Genomic DNA, 19,762 nt, shown 5'->3' on the forward strand with positions numbered 1-19,762 from the left:
TTTCCTCTAAGAGTTTTATAGTGTCTGGTCTTACATTTAGGTCTCTAAACCATTTTGAGTTTATTTTTGTGTATGGTGTTAGGGAGTGTTCTAATTTCATTCTTTTACATGTAGCTGTCCAGTTTTTCCATCCCCACTTATTGAAGAGACTGTTTTCTCCATTGTATATCCTTGCCTCCTTTGTCATAGATTAGTTGACCATAGGTGTGTGGGTTTATCTCTGGGCTTTCTATCTTGTTCCATTGATCTATGTTTCTGTTTTTGTGCCAGTACCATATTGATTACTTTAGCTTTGTAGTATAGTCTGAAGTCAGGGAGTCTGATTCCTCCAGCTCCATTTTTTTCCCTCAAGACTGCTTTGGCTATTAGGGGTCTTTTGTGTCTCCATACAAATTTTAAGATTTTTTGTTCTAGTTACATAAAAATGCCATTGGTAGTTTGATAGGGATTGCATTGAATCTATAGATTGCTTTAGGTAGTATAGTCATTTTCACAATATTGATTCTTCCAATCCAAGAACATGGTATATCTCTCCATCTGTTGGTATCATCTTTAATTTCTTTCATCAGTGTCTTATAGTTTTCTGCATACAGGTCTTTTGTCTCCCTAGGTAGGTTTATTCCTAGGTATTTTATTCTTTTTGTTGCAATGGTAAATGGGAGTGTTTCCTTAATTTCTCTTTCAGATTTTTCTTCATTAGTGTATAGGAATGCAAGAGATTTCTGTGCATTAATGTTGTATCCTGCAACTTTTCCAAATTCATTGATTAGCTCTAGTAGTTTTCTGGTGGCATCTTTAGGATTCTGTATGTATAGTATCATGTCATCTGCAAACAGTGACAATTTTACTTCTTCTTTTCCAATTTGTATTCCTTTTATTTCTTTTTTTTCTCTGATTGCCGTGGCTAGGACTTCCAAAACAATGTTGAATAATAGTGGTGAGAGTGGACATCCTTGTCTTGTTCCTGATGTTAAAGGAAAGGTCATTTCCTGCTTTCTTAGTTTGTTTATGGCCTCTCTAGGTGTGGGAGATACAAAGGTAAATAAGACCATAAAATGCAATTTAGTTCCTCTTTTATGTGGCCTCTCTCCCCTAGTAGGCATCTTCCTGAAAGCAGTAACCTGGTCTACCTCTTAACTCTGCACTGTGTCTGGCACAGTGCTAAGCACTAGGCTTACAGCAGTGAACAAAACAGATAAGGTTCTTGCTTTCTTGGAGTGTATATTTTAATAGGGAGAATAGATAATACATTAGGAAAATAAAATAGAATAATTTCAGTTGTTAGTAAGTGTTACGAAATTTGGGGAAAGGGGTGAGTGCCGAATCTGAGCTGAGGCCTGAAGAATAAGAAGCCAGCACACGAAGATCACAGTCAAAGCGACTTTGTCTCTGTCACAAGCTCTGTTCTAGGTTGCTGTTCTAGACAGATGTGAACAAAACAGTACAGATTCATGCTTTCATGAAAGTGGCATTCCAATGTGTGTGAGTGTGGGGGGCAGGGATGGAAATAATAAAATAGCACACTGTAAGAATAGAGACTCAGTAGGGGCTAATTTTGATTGGTTGGTCAGGGAAGTCTGCTATGAGGTGGTGAATTTAAGCTGTTATCTGACTTTAAAAAGGAGTCACCCATGTTAGGATCTGAGGAAAGAGCGTTTCAGGCAGAGAACAGCTAGAACAAATGCCCTAGGCAGGAATGAGCTTGGCGTATTCAGAAAAGAGAAAAGAAACCACTTTTATTGGAACGTAGTAAGGAGTATACTAGGTGAGGGTACAGATCATATAAGATTTTTGTTCTTTTCCCCCAGCTTTATTGAGAAATAATGTTTCTATAAGCTAGTATAAATATAAAGACTTGGGATCTTATTGCAAGTGCAATGAAAAGCCATTCGAGGCTTTTAAGCAGACAAATTATATGATCTGACATGTTTGTAAAAAATCATGGCAGGGGGAAGGGACGGGGTGAAAAAAAGATACTAAGATATTACGAGTGGAGTCAGGGAGACCAGTTAGGAAGCCCTTGCCAGGTAGGAGATGTTGTGACTTAGCCCAGAGAGGTAGTGGAGATGTAGAATAGTGGACAGATTCAATATATGGTTTAAAGGTAAAGATTTGGATAGGGGATACAGGAGAGAATCAAGGAAGACACCTAAAGTTTTGTAGTGAACAACTAGGTGGTGCAATTACTGAAATGAGCAAAAATGGGGGGGGGGGGAATCCGTTTTCTTCTTAACTGTAATATTTATTGTTCTTTGCGTGCTTACTATGTGCCAGACGCTGTACTAGACGGTTTACAGATTTTCTCCTACTAAAATTTCACAACACTACCAGTAAATGCTTTGCCTCAGGTTTGTAGATAAAGCAGCTTAGTGTCAGGCTGGGAGCGGGGAGGGAGCATGTTCTCACCGCTAGGAAGTGGTGGAGGCTGAATCCGAACCTAAGTCTGCTTCCAGGGCCACTCCTCATCAGGCCTCTTCTTTGCGAAACCGAGACAATTTTCTCCTAGGTTTGTTAGAAGATAAAATATGATCTAAGCTGTGCATCAGCCGTACTGTTGGCGTGGAGTCATTGTCCCCGCCCATTTCGCCCGCGTCCTTCCTCTCCGGCGTACAGCGCCTAGCTCTAGGTGAATGAAATTCCGAGACTCGTAACCAAGATAAAACCTCCCTCCCGCAATTGGTCAGTGCTGGAGGAGGAGCCCCGTGATTGGTGGAGAGTCCAAGGAGGCGGGCGGAGGGAAACTTTGTGTACCGCGATGCCGGCTTTTGGAACCCTTTCCCCACCGCCAATCTTTACGTAATTTTCTGCGACTCGCAGGTGCCCGGGCTGAGCGGATTCCTGCAGCGGCACGATTCTCTGACGTTTCCCCTTCTAATTGGCCGGGAGCTGCGGCTGTAGTTCCGAAGCCTAACTGGCCGGCCTCGCCGCCTCGGAGGTGAAGTGTACTGCGCTGATTGGCTGTGAGGCGCCGGCCGCGTGTGATGTCCCGAGCAGCGATTGGCTCTGGCCCGCTGGGTGCTTCTCTCGCCGGGACTCGGGACTCCCGGGAAGTGGACTGGTAGAGGAGGGGGGCAAGCTAGGTGTCGCTCCCGACTAAGTCGGAGACTCCGGCGTGAGGCGGCCTCTCAGGGCCGGGTGGGCTGGCGAGCCGACGCGGCGGCGGCGGCGGAGGCTGTGAAGGGTGCGGGGGTCAGGGGCCCGCACAGAGAGACCATGGCCCCGCAGAACCTGGGCACCTTCTGCCTGTTGCTGCTGTACCTCATCGGGGCCGTGATCGCCGGGTGAGGAACTGGCATCCGCGGGCACGGGGCCCTTAAGTCAGTCTTGGCTGGGGAGGGGGCTTGAGGGAGGAGGGGGCATTGTTAGACTGGGGGAGTGGAGAGCGGCGTTGCTATGGTGAGGCGGTGGAGCGGAGGAATGGGTAGCGTGGGCCAGGCTTGTGGGGTGGAGAGGAGAGCAGAGGGTGATACGGGTGAGAGGGGCTTAGACCCAGAAGACCTAGAGCTAGATTTGCCTAGAGAAGTGAGGGTTGGATGCAGTGCCAAAAGCAACGTGGTGTGAGGGGGCTGCTGAGCTGGAGAAGAGGACGATGCAGTGTTGACCCTGCAACAAGCCATTGGGCGGACATTAAGTGGGTGGGTTATATGCCAGGCCAAGTGAGGAAGTGGGGAGGACAGGTTAGGGAGGCCATGCTGGGATTGAAGGAAGTTGGATTGAGGGAGCAAGGCAGACCCTTGGGAGAGCCCTTGTACTTCTCAGCTTCTTGACATGCTGAGCCTGAGTTGTCATCATGCCTCACTGTCTCTCCATGGAGCATTCTTAGGAAGCTGAATGGTATTACGAGCGGGGAAAAAACATTTCCACTACTACACCCATAGGTAGTAGACTGGGATTCTAGCCCACCCCACCCCCACCCCCACCCCACTTACGAATTATGTGACCTTGAAGGAACATTTCAATTCTCATCTGTGACATGAGGATGATAATGTGCCACCTGTCTGAAGGAAGTAGGACCACCTGAACTTTTGAGATTCTCCGGCCTTTAATAAGATCCACTATCGTGTAGGCCTGCTGACCACAGGGTATGATATGCCAGGCTCATATTTTAGAATGCGGGGAATAGTAAAGTCTTAGCTTTTGACAAATTTATAGGTTGCTCTGAATGTAGAAAGCACTACCTAGCAGAGCTTTAAACTTTAAGTACTTGTTATTCTCTTAAAAGTTTTTTCCCTGTGCATATATGCTTCAACTTTGTTGAGTTTTTTTTCTTGTGAAACATTAAATTTCTAAAAAAATTAACTTCTCCTAGGTAATGCTTTACTGGGTTTTTTAACATGTTTTTTGTTAGTACTTTTTGCACGTAAAGCAATGGGTACCTTAAGTTGTTTAAACAAGATGTCAGGATAAATACTGTTAGTACTGTAGCTATAAACTTCAGTTTTTCCTAAAGGATTCTCTTGGGAACCGTCATGTTGATGCTGAGTTATGCCAGCCATCTTTTCCCTGTATTTTTCTCAGCTGTTACTTAACCATTTTTATATTAAGTATATCCTAAGCCTCATTTTTTATATAGCTAGCTCTTTTGTCATTAACATTAGTGAAACTTTTGATTTATTTAGTTCTTGTCTCAAGAGATGTCAAGTTTTTGCAGATTTTTGGGGTGTGGCGATAAAGCACCTAAATAATCCTCATGGAACCCCTTGTCAGTGATAGTTTTTAAAATTTATACATAAAATGATTAAATGATTTTCCTGAAGTGTGACTAAGAGCTTATGAAATACATTTTTTTAAAAAGTTCTGTCATATATTATGTGGATCTTGATACCCCAATGCATTTTTCCCCACTGCATTTTAAAATTACCATCATTACTACATCATCTCCCTGTGAACAACTTTCCCATCCCTTTGGTTGAGAGAATGCATTTTCAGAGTAATTTCTGCTGGCTGAAGTGACTCTGGCAAAATGAATAGACTTTTGTGAGCATGCTTATTTATTCATTTCATTCAACGAATATTTATTGGTGTCTTCTGTGGGCTGGCTATGGTCCCTGCCCTAAAAGTTTGTTAGTCTTATTCTGTCTTCCCATTGGCCCTTCCTGCAAAGATTCCCTTTACAATTAATTTGGTTCCAACATAGTTCCTGGCAAGGAGGTCAGTGGATCTCCACTTTATCTTCTAGCTCATGCCATGTACATATTTGCAGCTGCTGGGACTTATAGGCGCCTGCATATGGGTTCCAGCAGCTGTCTCTAATTAAGATTTGACCTAGACAAACTAGTATAACCACTAGTAATGACTGCAAAATTGAAATTTTCTCTCTCAGCAAAAAACTCCACAACTCATCCATTCAAATGGGTGTTGTTCTCTCTTCAAGCTTTTTATTTGGGCTTTGACTTAACCTCTGTGTTAACCTCTGAAGTTAACTTCAGTCACTTCATCTTTAACATTCCAAGAGTGCTACTGTTAGAACATTTCTGTGACATAATCTTTTTGAACAAAGAAATTCATCCTTTGAGATTGACCTTTGGAAGCAGTCAAAAGTCATTTGAAGTCAATAATAGGGGAGAAAAAAGAGTCAATTTGAGTATACAGTTCTTGGTTGAAAATGATGTGTGACCATAAAATAAGAAAATGACTTTCTTGACTAAAGGTAGTTCTAAGAGAAGAATGCCAGAGATATTTTGAATAATTCTAGTATTGTTCAAAAAGTACATAGCCTCTCATTGTGATTACTTCAATATGAAACTCATTACAAATTCTGGTGTGTTCTCTTTTTCGTCATTCTTTTTCATGTGTCACGTGGGTACCTTCATTTTCCTACCTCTTTGCTCAGACACAAACCTAAATGTAAAGGAAAAAATTTCACTTTTAAAAATGTAATGTATTAACTCTTCAATGAAGTATCTTCTCCCTCTCCCCCACCCTCAGGCGAGATTTCTATAAGATCTTAGGGGTGCCTCGCAGTGCCTCTATAAAGGATATTAAAAAGGCCTACAGGAAACTAGCCCTGCAGCTTCATCCTGACCGGAATCCTGATGATCCTCGAGCGCAGGAGAAATTCCAGGATCTGGGTGCTGCTTATGAGGTGAGTCAGGAAAAGGATAAAGTGTGAATAAAACCTACAGATACAGAAAAAACCATGTAACGCTGAGTAACACTCCCATTTTTCAGGTCACTTTAAAAAAAAAAACTTGACAGTAGATAAAAGTAGCAGTTGATGCTATATTGTACATTAATGTTAGTAGGTGCTACTTCCTGCCCTTTTCATTTCAGTATTTGTCTTATTAAGGAGAGTAATATTGAAAAAGACGAATGAAAGAAAATAGGATCGGTAGGTTAATACGTAGATTGATGATCAATCAATCCGTTTGAGAGTTGGAGCCAGAAACAGAAATAAAATCTAAATGAGGATTGCAAATCCACATGTGCCCATGTGGATCAGGCAGATAACATTCAGGGCAGGTATAAGATAAAACAGGAGAGTGGATATTCTACCTCCATGTTAGGAATCAGTAGCGATTGAAGAGGACTGTGACAAGCTGAAGACTTCTTGCCGCATTTCAAGGGAACAGCTGTTATTCAACACCAGCCAGTTTTTGCCATATACAGATGCAAACACTGTGTTTGCACACCGTGGCCAGATCATTTAATTTTTCAAGAGGAGTGGAAATCCTGATTTTTTTTGGTAAATTCTCCTGGTTGTAAAATGTTGGTAACTAATTCAATTAAAAATTTTCTTTTTCGTGCAAATCAAAGAAAACACAGCTGTAGTTTGAATTTGCAACTTGTAATCTAGAGGTCAAAATACTTTCATGTGTATCATCTCATTTAATCTTCATTAGGACACCTTGAGATATAGTAGAGCTGGGCATACTTCTTACCATTTAAAAAATTTTTTTTAACAACACAGGAATATTTACTGAATGCTTAATAATCTTTTTACTATTTGAAAAACCATTATACACAGAACCTTTCAACACTGTGGTGAAAAAATTTTACAAATAAGTCACTGATAATCTTTCATATGTATTAATTTAGGAGTTAGCTGTTTTGTGTGTGTTGCAATTCACCTTTCCCCTAGAAATAGAATACTATTATTCTGTGGTTATACTTTTTCTTTTCAGCTTTATTGAGATATAATTGACAAATAAAATTGTAAGATATTTAAAGTATATATTGTGATTACTTGGTACACATATACATTGTGAAAGGATTTCACCCATCTAGTTAATCCATCACCTCATATATTTATTGTTTTGGTGAGAACATTTAAGCTCTGCTTTCTTAGCAAATTTCGGTTATACAATACAGTGTTATCAATTCTAGTCACCATTTATTCACATTTTCTAAAAGGGCACAGAAAAAAATAATTTGACTCCAAAAGTCAGAGAGCTACAACTTCTGAATTCAAATTAAATCCCTGTATAGTGAGAAGACTGAAAACAAATCTGAAAAATATTTTAGTGGAAAAAACCCAGAAGGAAGGGATCCCAAGGCCTCCTAGGTTAAAGAAGTGAATGAACCAAAACAGTGACTTATATACCCAGATGAAACCTAGAACTAATGGGGTTTCCCTTTCTTCTCTCAACACCTGTAGGACCAAAGTTCCTAACCTCGGGCCCACAAATAAACTTGAGAGGGTTGGTGGACCCTCCTAAATTACTGTATGTAATATTTTCTTTCTCATTGATAATATGGATTCCATATTTCGCACTGTGTTTCCCATGAGTATTCCCATTGCTTGCTAGGAACCCAATAATCAAAAATATTTTCTGGGGAAGCTGTTGCTAAGAATTTACCATGCTCTTTAAAGACTCTACCATGTTCTTTAGCCATGACCTAGGCAAGGCTATACATAGATCATTCATGACATTGCAGTTTAACTCTTAAGAACCTTTCTGGTCACTAGTTCAAATTTTCTTTTTGCTTTGTATCATTCACTTGATTGCCTGCCTTTGGTCCTTAGATAAATTAGTGTTCACAAATCAGAATCCCAGTAAAGTTGAAGAGTCTTTTGTGAATACAAATCTGTCTTTTCTACTGAGCTGGGATTACTACTGGCATTTTAATTAGTTGAGACTCTGGTTGGTTGGCCAATCAACTAAGAAACTCCTTTTTTTCTTTTAATAATAAAAGTTTCCAAGACTATGGAATAAAGTTGCATTCCTTAGACAGAAGAAAAGTGAGGAGTAAGTGAATGGTAATAGATAACTTTAAGAGTAATTTGGGGGTAGTTATTACAGAAGCCTCCTATGTCCAAAAAGAAGCTGACTTAAAAAAATAGTCTTTGTTTTGGGGTTTTGAAATGGTGTTTCTTATGGACCCAAATGTGGGGTTCATTTCTTTGCCAAGACAGGAACAGAGAAGTAGACTTGAAAGTGAAAATATTGGAAATCCAGATCACGTAATAATGAGTTTTGTTTTGTTTTGTTTTTAAAGTTAACTCTGCCCATTTCTACTTCCCCAAAGTGGCTATTTTTTAGGATATTTACCAAACTATTTTTTTTCTCACCTGGTCTATCACAGTGGCTTTAGTTGAGTACTCTGGTCACTTCTAGACTAACCCATTTGTCTTTGCTTTTAAGAATGCTCACTCTCTTGTACACTGAATTTCTTTTTATCCTTCTAAATGTATCTTAAATGTTAGTAGATTTTTGCTGTGGCACCCTACACATCATTCAGGCCCTGAGCCAAAAGTGTGTCCTATTTACATACGCCAGTTAGATCTTCCCTTTCTTTTGCTGAGTCAACAAGCCCCATCTACTTCCAACCTCACGTTTCCTGAGCCAACACAAGTATGGGTTTGAAATAACTTTCTCCTTCAGTCTGCTATCTAAATAGACATTTAAGAATATCAAATAACATAAAGTTATTCAATTTTCAAAGTTATATATGTGCATATATTTCAGAATGCTCTAAGTAAATGGGAAGCTTTTTTTTGGGAGGGCAGATTTTGAAGAACATTGAAGCTTATTTTGTTTTACATTCTTTAGTTCTATATATGGAATGGTCCCAATGAGAAAGCATATACCTGTGACTGAGTATGTAGTTTTCTAAAACCATTAAAACTTCAGAAAGTCTTTTCAAGTTGTGAAATTGAGCTTGAGCGTCCTTCATAGAGCAGTGTCCCTTTTCACTCTTTGCAGTTCAATCTCAAATGCTGTCTGTGTGTGGCAGACAGCATTCTTCCACAAATGGATTTCTACATGAATCAAAAGAATGAAAAGGGAATATGAAAATATTGCAGTGTAGAGCTTTCTGGAGACCTGTCATTGGAGTCCCTTGACTTACCAGTCTCTTAATGTGTGTGTGGTAGTGGGGTGCAGGGGTTATGGTATAGATGTGTAGGGCTGAGCATACTTGACGGCTGTCCTAATTTACTGCTTCTGTGACTAATGACAGTCTGTCATAGTCATGTCCTAGTTTATAGTTTAGAGAGAGAATATAACATAGTGGTTAACAGCCTAAACACTGGAGTCAAACTACATGGGAATTAAACCTGAGGAATTCATCTCACCTCTTCCTGTTACTGCCCTCACATTCATAGCCATGTCGCTAATCTCCAGCATGATATTTATGGGGTTAGGTGAGTTTTGATAAATTTAAATTAAAAACATGAATGGAGCATTGTGGAAAGTTACAAAATGGGCACTGATCAGAGAATTTAGTCTGATAAAGAAAATAACTTTATAAACATGCCTTAATACCATACATAATGAAAACTGAATTCCACTAAAATTTTACATACAGTATCAGAGTTTAAAAAAACAAAAACATAAATGTGAATTCACCTTACCTGAATATTACCAACTCATAATCTTTTCTTCCACTGGCTTTTACCCCCAGGTTCTGTCAGATAGTGAGAAACGGAAACAATATGATACTTATGGTGAAGAAGGATTAAAAGATGGGCATCAGAGCTCCCATGGAGACATTTTTTCACAGTAAGTAATTTATCTATCTGCAGGGTATTAAGTGTCTGAGAATGGATCACTTAGTGATTATTAAAGAATTATCCTTGCTCCCTTGTTCAGAAGCTTTCGATGAAGAGTACAGCTCAACTGATCCTTGACCAAGAGGTCATTCATCATCCTTTCTGTGGGAATATACTCCTCTATTTTCACAAAGCTCCAGAAAAGACAGGTGGCACTAAAAGGGATGTCCATCTAGCCAACCATATCAATTAAATCAACCCTGACTGTGTTGGGGGGGATATATGTTGGAAACCAGTTCATTTTATCTCCTTGCTGTCTTAGAATCTGCAAACCACTTAATGAGCAAAGGAGATTCTTATAAGCGGAGAGAGAAATTCCTACTCACATACCCAAAGCTGACTCTTCATCCTATCCACAAGAGAGGGATGATTATGATAATCAGCATTGTTGGAAGGAGTTGGGTTAGAGGCTCTTCATCCCTTGCTGGACCCAGCTTTCTGGGAGTGCTGAGAGGCTGGAATAATAAACATCTTTCCTTCCCGCTCTTTGAGCCCCTCTTTGTTGAGCATTTGAATTTTCATATGTCCTGATGATGCATAAATAGGAGATCTTGATCTAGGGTTTCAAGTCAAGTTATAAATAAAAAGATGTTTGAATATGCATTTCTATGGGGAGAGGATGCATTGCTTTCTTCAGATTCTCTTCAGATTCTTCAGATTCTCAAAGAGAATTTTCTTTAGATTCTCAGATTTCTTCAGATTTGTGAACGCTTCACCAAAAGAAGTAAGAATCACTGTTGCTACAACAGCTTCCCTCATTTAGTGTTTGGGGGTGACAGTAGATTTTCAGGACTTAGGACGATGTGTGAGTAATATTATTAGGAAATCTTTCTCTTCCCCAGGATTGATTTGGCTGCTGTAGCCTACCAGGGAAGTGTCCTGTTTGAACCCCTTAGCAGTTAGAAGTGATACCCAAGGATGCCAGAAAGAAAAAAGGCTCTGCCCTTGCTCCTTCCCCACCAAAATCCTCCCTCTCTGCTTTTATTTAAGATTCAGGGAATCCATGCACCAAGATGGGTTCTGTTTTTATTTTTTGAAGGGGTTGGGGTTGTTGTATATTTGTCATCACTATGCTAACATCTGAGGCTCTTAATAACCAAAACTTAACGTCAAGATTAGAACTCCTATACAATTGAAGGTCACTGTTTATAGTAATCTCAAAGTGACGCTTCTGTTACTTAACACAAATTAATTTGGGTCTTATGAGACCAGAACTTCCTTTTCTGTAAGATCCAGAGTTTTACTAAGGCTGATGCTTTTTTAGTTTAATTATGTATCCAAGATTTTTGTACAAAGCAGTAGCTTGTTTCAGCAAAGTTAGTTTCTAAAAAAGCATGTAAAGGTGAACACTACAAATGTCCAAAATTACCATTAGGTTTGGCAATACGTGAATGTATATAGACTATACCCTTTCTCAATGTCTCCATTATATCCTGATATTTGTCAGTATTGAGAGAGATTATTTTTTCATTGATTAAGAATTCATTGGCATACTGTATACACTGTACTGTATGTCTGGACAATATTAAAAAGTAAATTTTTTTGTAGTAGGGCCAATATAGTTGACATTATATAAATTAAAGATTGTGTATGATGTATGACTCCAATGTATTAAAATGTCTTTCAGTTTTGCTCACTGGTGGGACACAATATTTTATCAATGTGAAGAAAACTAAAATTGTAAGAGGTGAACTCTGATTTCTTTTCGTGATAATTTTACACTTACCAACAGCTTCTTTGGAGATTTTGGTTTCATGTTTGGAGGAACCCCTCGTCAGCAAGACAGAAATATTCCAAGAGGAAGTGATATTATTGTAGATCTAGAAGTCACTTTGGAAGAAGTATATGCAGGAAATTTTGTAGAAGTAAGTCCAGACTATACAGCTATTCCTATTGACTCCCAGAATGTGTTCTTATGACTAAAAACAAGAGGTTTCTACGTACCTTCTCTGTCTTTTAGGGGGTGGGGAGGTGTATAGAATTGAATTAATCATAATTCTTGGTTCATGATATGCTGTTATTATTTCATGAACTCATCACTCAGCCCAAGAACTAAATAAAACAATACCAGGAGTTATATCTACCTACATGCTACTTCCCTGTTCCATTCACTTGCCTCCTTTCCCAGGTAACTGTCTAATATCCTGAGTTTTGTCTTTATTGTTCCCTTGCCACTCGTGTTTGTTTGTTTTATTACATATATAGGAATACCTGAATAATATATTTACTTTCACTGTTTTTGACTTTGTAAAAATGATACCATACTATACATTAGCTTCTGAGACTGGCCTTTTTTACTCTTAATATTGTCAGAATTCATCCATGTTCTTGCTTATAGCTATAATTCTGCTGAATAGAATTTCATTGTGACCACGTTGCAACAATAGGCATGTAGGTTACCTCCAGTTTTTTTCAGTTCCAAGCTGTGCTTTTAGGAAGTCTTGTACATATATCCAGGTAAAAAGATTAATTTCCCATGTTCCCTTGCAGACCTGTTGTCTGTCATCATTGCTAATACATAATGTGCATCACTCTTTGCAGTTAGCATGCTCCTAAACAAATTCCTTTTCAATCTAATTATTGTAAAGGATGTATATGACCTTGCTATTTAAATGCCTCCATGGTAGGTTCTTTTTAAGAAAAAATTACCTTGAGAGAGCATAGTGATTAAAAGCACAGAGTTTGGAGCTAGACTGCCTGGTTTAGAATCCTGGCTCTACCATACATTGGTTATGTGACCTTGGTCGTATTACTGAGCCTTTCTGTGCTTTCATTCTTTCCTCTGTAAAATGGAGATAATAGCATCTACCTCATAAAGCTGCTATGAGGATTAAATGAGTTCATAAATATATGTGATTAGGGCCTTGCTTGGCACATACTAAGTGCTATAAAGTGTTGGCTGTAATTATTGTTATTGTTATTTACTCCGTTGACCTGGGCTTTCATATGTTCGTAGGCTTTGAGGGATTTTTCTCCAAGCATTCATGTCATCTTACTGCCTGAGCATGTGCCCTGTGATTAGGTGTTTGACTGAACAGGCAAAATCAAGAGTACATTTCTTCATATATTTTAGTTTCTAGTGATTTAGAGGGATCAGAATGTTTAATTGCAATCAGCTACAAGGAGATGATCGTTGTGTCTTTTCTTATGGGTTAGAGTATCTGAATCGAGACAGCACTGGAAAACACTGCCAGATTGAGTTGCCTGAAACAAGGAAGTGTTTTCATGAGGTTAATCATGACTAATCCTGGGGTGGAAGCCACAAACCAGCTTTTGAAGGCTGTGGTTGTTCTTCAGGGCTTATGCTTTACACAGCTCAGATTTCTCAAGAGATAGTAATTCTGTGCACTACTTTAACTCAGTAGTATTTTGTCATGGCTTAGAAAAGGTGATTCCATACATACTATCTTTCAGTTCTCTTCTTTCTTACCCTCCTCTCTCTTCTCCAACTTTAGAATTTGAGTCAGTGAAAGATCCATTTGCTCAACTCCTATGTGGGAGCTGACTTGTAACTCCTCCAAGACTTCTCTCAGCTGTGGGTCTCCCTGAGGGATGGCTTGGGAGAGAAGGGGAAGTGCGAACCCCAGCAGGTGCACAGAGTCCCGATCTGGTGAGGAAACCAAAGGCTGTGGGACACAAGAGAGAAGCTGATCCTGTGTGTGTACTTGCTAGGTGGTTAGAAACAAACCCGTGGCAAGGCAGGCCCCTGGCAAACGGAAGTGCAACTGCAGGCAGGAGATGCGGACCACCCAGCTGGGCCCCGGCCGCTTCCAGATGACCCAGGAGGTGGTCTGCGACGAGTGCCCGAATGTCAAGTGAGTGCAAGCACCTTCTTTGCTCTGCCAAGGGACACTTTAATCATCTCATTTGTCTAATAAAATGCCAATGGTCCATACCTAGATTTTTTTTCCCTCCCTCTCCCCCATCCTTCTCTCTCTCCCTCATGTTCTGCCAGAGGATAGAGCAAAGAAATGTACAGTTTAATTTTTTCCGAAAGTATCTATTAAGAATATCTCCTTTTATGTTTATGAACTAATAAGCAGTGCCCTTTATTTCTGAATATACTTAACAAAAATGTTGATATTTTTCCGTTTTCCTACTTGGAATGTTTCCTTTTTCCTACTTGGAATATTTAGAGCAATCTTATGTGTACAGCTAACATTTCAGATTAGAGAAGTAGTATTTGCTGATTTATGTTATAAATACAACTGTTTAATTGAACCTTCAATTGTATATATTAAAACTAGCTCAGTTATTTGTGGGATCAGTGAAAAAAATCAAATAGGATAAACTCTTCTGTTAGATTTTCTGATAAACGTGATGCTGTCCTTTCGGGTGCACATTTATGTAAATGCGGGTAGTTTTCTCTGTTACTGATCACTCACTTCAAGGCAATCAATCTACTGCAGGCTTTTTTGGAGTCAGCAGTCGCATGGTTATGTGATATATAGTAGCTTTGCCCTGGCTTTTGGCAGGAGGAAGGTGTAAATGGATATCAGGTGGTTTTGTCATTTAGGGATACAGGATAGTCTTCCAAGAGAAAAGGTCTGATTGAGTAGATAAAACTTTATTATCTGTATCTGGGGTTTGGTTTATATTTTCTTTTTTTTTTTTTTCTTTTAAATGCTCTTTGTCTCAGACTAGTGAATGAAGAAAGAACACTGGAGGTGGAAATTGAACCTGGGGTGAGAGATGGCATGGAGTACCCCTTTATTGGAGAAGGTGAAATATTGATATTAACGTTTTATTATTGTAACTTTATGCTCTCGCCTGCTTATGTACACCTCCCACCCCCACCTCACCCCATACCTCATGGCCACCTAGTAAATGCATATATCATTTCCAACACACTTCAGTCAGTTTTAGGACACAGAAAGCCTTTTTATGACCATCCTTAAGCATCCTGGCTGGTCCACTTAAGCAGTAGCATTACTGTTTATCCTTTGACTATCATGGCCAAAAGTTACTGCCACGTAGCCTAAGTTAGGTCAAAGTTTAAATGTTCAGAACTTACTGGATTAATTTTAACTCAGCAATGAAAGAAGTTATGTAACTCTAGTTGGCATTAATAAGATGCTCTCAGACCTCACTTAGGGGTTAAATTTAAATCTCTAGAAGAAAAATAGCTTTAAAACATCAGATTCAGGTGACCAGTGAATCATTCCTTGTTTAGGAAGTAGGTCAAGTTGTTTATTGCTGTGTCTGAGTCCCAGGTGATCCTCGCTAATAATCTGAGACTTGACATAACCAGGTAGACACGCTGCTCTCACAGATAGGCTTGACAGTCAAAGCCTAAGGTAGTGGCTTTAGAAAATTCTCTCAACTGCTAAATAGATTTGCAGCGTTCAACTTGCGTGGCTTACAGTGTGCTGTAATCTCTTCTCTTCTGACAAGGTGAGCCTCATGTGGATGGAGAGCCAGGAGACTTACGGTTCCGAATCAAAGTTGTCAAGTAAGTAATCTCAGTTTAGAGGCCTTCTCTTTAGCCCTTGCTTTTCAGAGGAGTCAGGTTAAAGAAATATGGGTAGCCACCAGGGCACTTCCAGACTTTTTCCTCTGTTTCATGCCCTTAATACCCTAAATATGTAACTCTATAGCCATACTGAAAATTTGGGGTTGGAGCCTAGGATTGAGTCCATTTATTTATTTACTTCCAAGTCCAAGTCCAAAAGATGTTGGGAGGAAAGCATCGGTATTATGAGTAAGGAGCTGTGAAAGAGAGGCAGACAAGGAGACCAGAGATTTTAACTGAGGAAATACGGCCCCATACAAGAATGGGAGACTTTTCCATAGAAAGGAGCTTCTGTGACATCACCTGCAGCTGCTGGGCAGCTTCTCTGGTTGGCTTCTCTTCAACGTGCAGTTCTCCTTACATAAGAATTTTACCTGGGACTCAGGCTTTCTTGTTTATCACTTGTCTCTTGTTACCACTTTGGAAACCAGTGATACCTCTGTTTCTAAGGATTCACTGAAACAAGGTTCCCACCCAAATATGGAGAAATGGGCCCCCAGTGCCAAGGACTTTTTTCCCTCATAGCACTCTTTAATCTCGGTGATCTTTCCCCAACCTTCCTCACCTACCTTGTCTTTCCCATCACTTCCCAGAGAAACTGGCACATGTACTGTTCCCTGAATAAACCTGGTACCTTCTCAAGTCCTTATCTTTGCCAGAATTCCCTCTTGCCCTATCCCCACCCTCCCCTGCGCCCACCTTATTTGCAGCTTCAGAGCTGATCAGGCCTTACAAGCCCAGCTCTAGAAGCCCCCCAGGACCCGTCCCTGATGCCCTTCTCCCCCAGTCCCACAGCCAGAAGTTGTCCTTCTCTCTTTTCCATAATCTAGTTACTTGTATTTTAATTACGTGCTTTGACTTCTGCTGATTATAAGCTCCTTAAGATTAGGGTTTAATAAATCTTAGGCTACTTTACAGTCTTGATGAATACTATACACGAAGGAGTGTCTAATAAATGCCTATTTCTTGAAAGAGTGGCATTCATCCTTTTCCATGATCTTTCTAAAAACTTTTTGAACTCTTCCCAAAGAAAGACTTTGGAAGTTAATGATCTTTACCTTGTTCTGTTCTAGGCACCCAATATTTGAAAGGCGAGGAGATGACTTATACACAAACGTGACAATCTCCCTCGTGGAATCTCTGGTGGGCTTCGATATGGATATTGCTCACTTGGATGGGCACAAGGTAAGCAAACCCGTTCTCCCGCTTGCGGTCCTTTTCAAGCCGTCACATGGCTGCTGTTGAGGTTACTTCAGCCACTCCGGTCATTTGGAGGCACGGGGACTAAGTGCTCAGGCTTTGTCCTGTCACCTCTCCTCACTCTGCTTCTGAACATGTAGCAGTAACAACGCCGCAGACCCCTCAGCTACTCAGAGGTGATTGCACAGCCTTTGGCAGTCTCATCTTTACAGTCTCCGTTGGTAAAAGCCTTACTTTTTTACGTGTTTCGTTTTTCTTTCTCTTTTTGAAAACCTTCTCTTTCTTTGGCTCGCACTGTCCTAATGATGTTTCCCCTGCCCCTTCATCCTGCTGCTCTGAGCCATGACATGGGCTCTGGGCGCCAGTACCCACTGGAAGCTGTGTGTTGTGCTTCGAGAGTACCAGTCCTGCTCCAGTCCATCCCCTTTGCTTTCCAGGTACATATTTCCCGGGATAAGATCACCAGACCAGGAGCCAAGCTATGGAAGAAAGGGGAAGGGCTCCCCAACTTTGACAACAACAACATCAAGGGCTCTTTGATAATCACTTTCGATGTGGATTTTCCAAAAGAACAGTTATCAGAGGAAGCAAGAGAAGGTGAGGGTATAATATTTACTGTTCAAGGAAAGATGAGGTCTACATTAGAAGGATTAGAGGCTTAGGGGTGAAGTCTGTAATGACTGATTGAGAAGAGGGCCCAGTCAGTGGGTCCTAAGTAAAAAGGAAAAGGTGAGAGAGGTCAAAACTGGAAAAGAGGACAAAGAAGAAGGAATGGAAGACAGCTAAAGAGCTTTCTGTCCATTTCAGTTGCCTCTTATCGGATTTTGTGGGAGGTATGTGTGGTATGTGTGCCTGAGACACAAAGACAGGGGGTCACCTTGGACGTGCATGTATGGGTATCCACATGCGATAAAGTTAGACATTGGTAGTTACTTGTTTAATTCAGATCCCTGGTTGTCATAAGGCCTTTTGTGAGCCTCCCCATGAAACATGCTCTTCAAACTCTGGGGAAGTCATTTTTTTGTTAACGGAGTCATTTGTTCATTCTTCCCTCAGGTATCAAACAGCTGCTGAATCAAGGATCAGTGCAGAAGGTATACAATGGACTGCAAGGATATTAAGAGTGAATAAAATTGGACTTTGTTTTAAAATAAGTGAATCAGCGATATTTATTATCTGCAGGGTTTTTTGTTTTTGTTTTCATTTTCAATATGCAAGTTTGGTTTAATTTTTTTTTCTTCTAATGATCGTCATGAAATGAATAAGAGGGCTTAAGAATTTGTCCATTCGTGTTGAGAAAAGAATGACCAGCAAAAGGTTTAATAATACCTCTCCCTTTGGGGATTTATGTCTGGTGCTGCCGCCTGAGTTTCAAGAATTAAAGCTGCAAGAGGACTCCAGGAGCAAAAGACACAGTATAAAGGGTTGGAGTTAATTGTTAGCTATTTCATTCGAAATGCCAGCTGGAGAAGTCTGTTTTTAAATACAATTTTGTTGTTAATTTTTTCTTGACTCCTGTTTTCTTGTTGGTGTAGTTACCCTGTTGTCTCTTCCACCTCCATTTTGGTCATTTTTCCTTGATCAGCCTCATTTCCCTCCTTGGGGCCTGTGAGCTAGTTGGGTTTTCCTCCCATCAAGCAAGATGAATGCACAAACCTGTGGAAGAGTGATGAAGATCCAGTCGCTGTACCCAATTAAACACACATGGCACTTTCTAGAAAGGAGCCTGAAGAAAATTAGAGATTGGAGTAGGTGAAACAAGGTCACACAACCACCTAATCGTCCTTGAGAAAGTATATTCCCTCTCATTTAATTTGGGAATAATCAAATCTGACACGGAAACTCTACTGTTTAGAAAGCGCTTTTCATGTATCCAATCTCAGTTGACCTCATGTTTGAAAAGTGTTCGGCTTGTGTTAGGAACTAGGATTATTGTCGGCCCTAGAAAATGAATTTGAAGCAGTAGAGTTGCATGTTGTATTTGCTTCTCCCAGTGGAACCTAATTCAGGTGGTATGTGACGTCAATATATTTGACTTTGTAACCTCCTTCCCTTTTCTACATTATACAGTCAAATTACACTCTTTATGTTACTTTAGCTAGTGAATGTTTCAATGTTGTTGAACAACTGCTGTTGCAGAGTGTGTGTGGAGCTGCCTTCTAGCCATCAGTTTGGTTCCAGCAACATTCCCACCTTTGGCTGTACAGCAGCCAATGCTGCTATTGCCTTTTCATTTATTTTGCCCTGTTTTATAAAAATTATGAGAAAGGCGGTGGGGAGGAAATTTCATCCATTTAGAACAGTTAAGAACAAGCACACCGGGACTTTCCTGGTGACACAGTGGTTAAGAATCCTTCTGCCAATGCAGAGTACATGGGTTCGAGCCCTGGTCTGGGAAGATCCCAAATGCCATGGAGCAACTAAGCCCTTGGGCCACAACTACTGAGCCTGTGCTCTAGAGCACACGAGCCACAACTGTTGAGCCCGCGAGCCACAACTACTGAAGCCCACGCGCCTAGAGCCCACGCTTTGCAGCAAGAGAAGCCACCGCAACGAGAAGCCCGCACATCGCAACGAAGAGTAGCCCCCGCTCGCCGCAACTAGAGAAAAGCCCGTGCACAGCAATGAAGACCCAATGCAGCCAAAAATAAATTAAAAAAAAAAAAGAACAAGCACACCTTTTAACCTCAATCAGACACTATTTTTTTTTAATTTATTTGTTTTTATTTTTGGCTGTGTTGGGTCTTCGTTGCTGTGCGCGGGCTCTTTCTCTAGTTGTGGCGAGCGGGGGCTACTCTTTGCTGCGGTGTGCGGGCTTCTCATTGTGGTGGCTTCTCTTGTGGAGCGCGGGCTCTAGGCACGCGGGCTTCAGTAGTTGTGGCACGTAGCTCAGTAGTTGTGGCTCGTGGGCTCTAGAGAGCAGCCTCAGTAGTTGTGGCACATGGGCTTAGTTGCTCTGCGGCATGTGGGATCTTCCTGGACCAGGGCCTGAACCCGTGTCCCCTGCATTGGCAGGCGGATTCTTAACCACTGCACCACCAGGGAAGCTCCCAGAC

At 40.6% G+C, this 19,762-nt stretch overlaps 1 protein-coding gene across 2 annotated transcripts; it reads left to right on the forward strand.

Annotated features, from left to right (window-relative positions):
* Positions 1-3,020: 3,020 nt before the first annotated feature.
* Positions 3,021-18,212, forward strand: DNAJB11 (DnaJ heat shock protein family (Hsp40) member B11). Of its 2 annotated transcripts, XM_065876192.1 has the most exons (10): positions 3,021-3,281; positions 5,929-6,085; positions 9,847-9,944; positions 11,727-11,859; positions 13,667-13,809; positions 14,634-14,716; positions 15,389-15,446; positions 16,580-16,691; positions 17,144-17,303; positions 17,763-18,212. In XM_065876192.1, exons 1-10 carry the CDS (start codon positions 3,214-3,216, stop codon positions 17,825-17,827), a joined length of 1,077 nt encoding a protein of 358 aa, XP_065732264.1. In that variant the 5' UTR covers positions 3,021-3,213; the 3' UTR covers positions 17,828-18,212. The 2 variants fall into 2 exon arrangements, with proteins under 2 accessions (XP_065732264.1, XP_065732265.1); XM_065876193.1 differs by lacking the exons at positions 11,727-11,859; positions 13,667-13,809 and having other exon boundaries at positions 3,044-3,281; positions 17,763-17,852.
* Positions 18,213-19,762: the final 1,550 nt, after the last annotated feature.

This window comes from Phocoena phocoena, chromosome 4 (genome assembly GCF_963924675.1).
Source record: "Phocoena phocoena chromosome 4, mPhoPho1.1, whole genome shotgun sequence".
Lineage (NCBI taxonomy): Eukaryota > Metazoa > Chordata > Mammalia > Artiodactyla > Phocoenidae > Phocoena > Phocoena phocoena.

What these genes read in the sequence shown, in the direction of transcription:
- DNAJB11 (XM_065876192.1), top strand. Translation starts at nt 3,214, where the DNA reads ATGGCCCCGCAGAACCTGGGCACCTTCTGCCTGTTGCTGCTGTACCTC. An exon ending in GACGAGTGCCCGAATGTCAA is followed by an intron (nt 13,810 to 14,633) that starts GTGAGTGCAAGC and finishes TCTTTGTCTCAG; the next exon opens with ACTAGTGAATGAAGAAAGAA. An exon ending in TTCCGAATCAAAGTTGTCAA is followed by an intron (nt 15,447 to 16,579) that starts GTAAGTAATCTC and finishes GTTCTGTTCTAG; the next exon opens with GCACCCAATATTTGAAAGGC.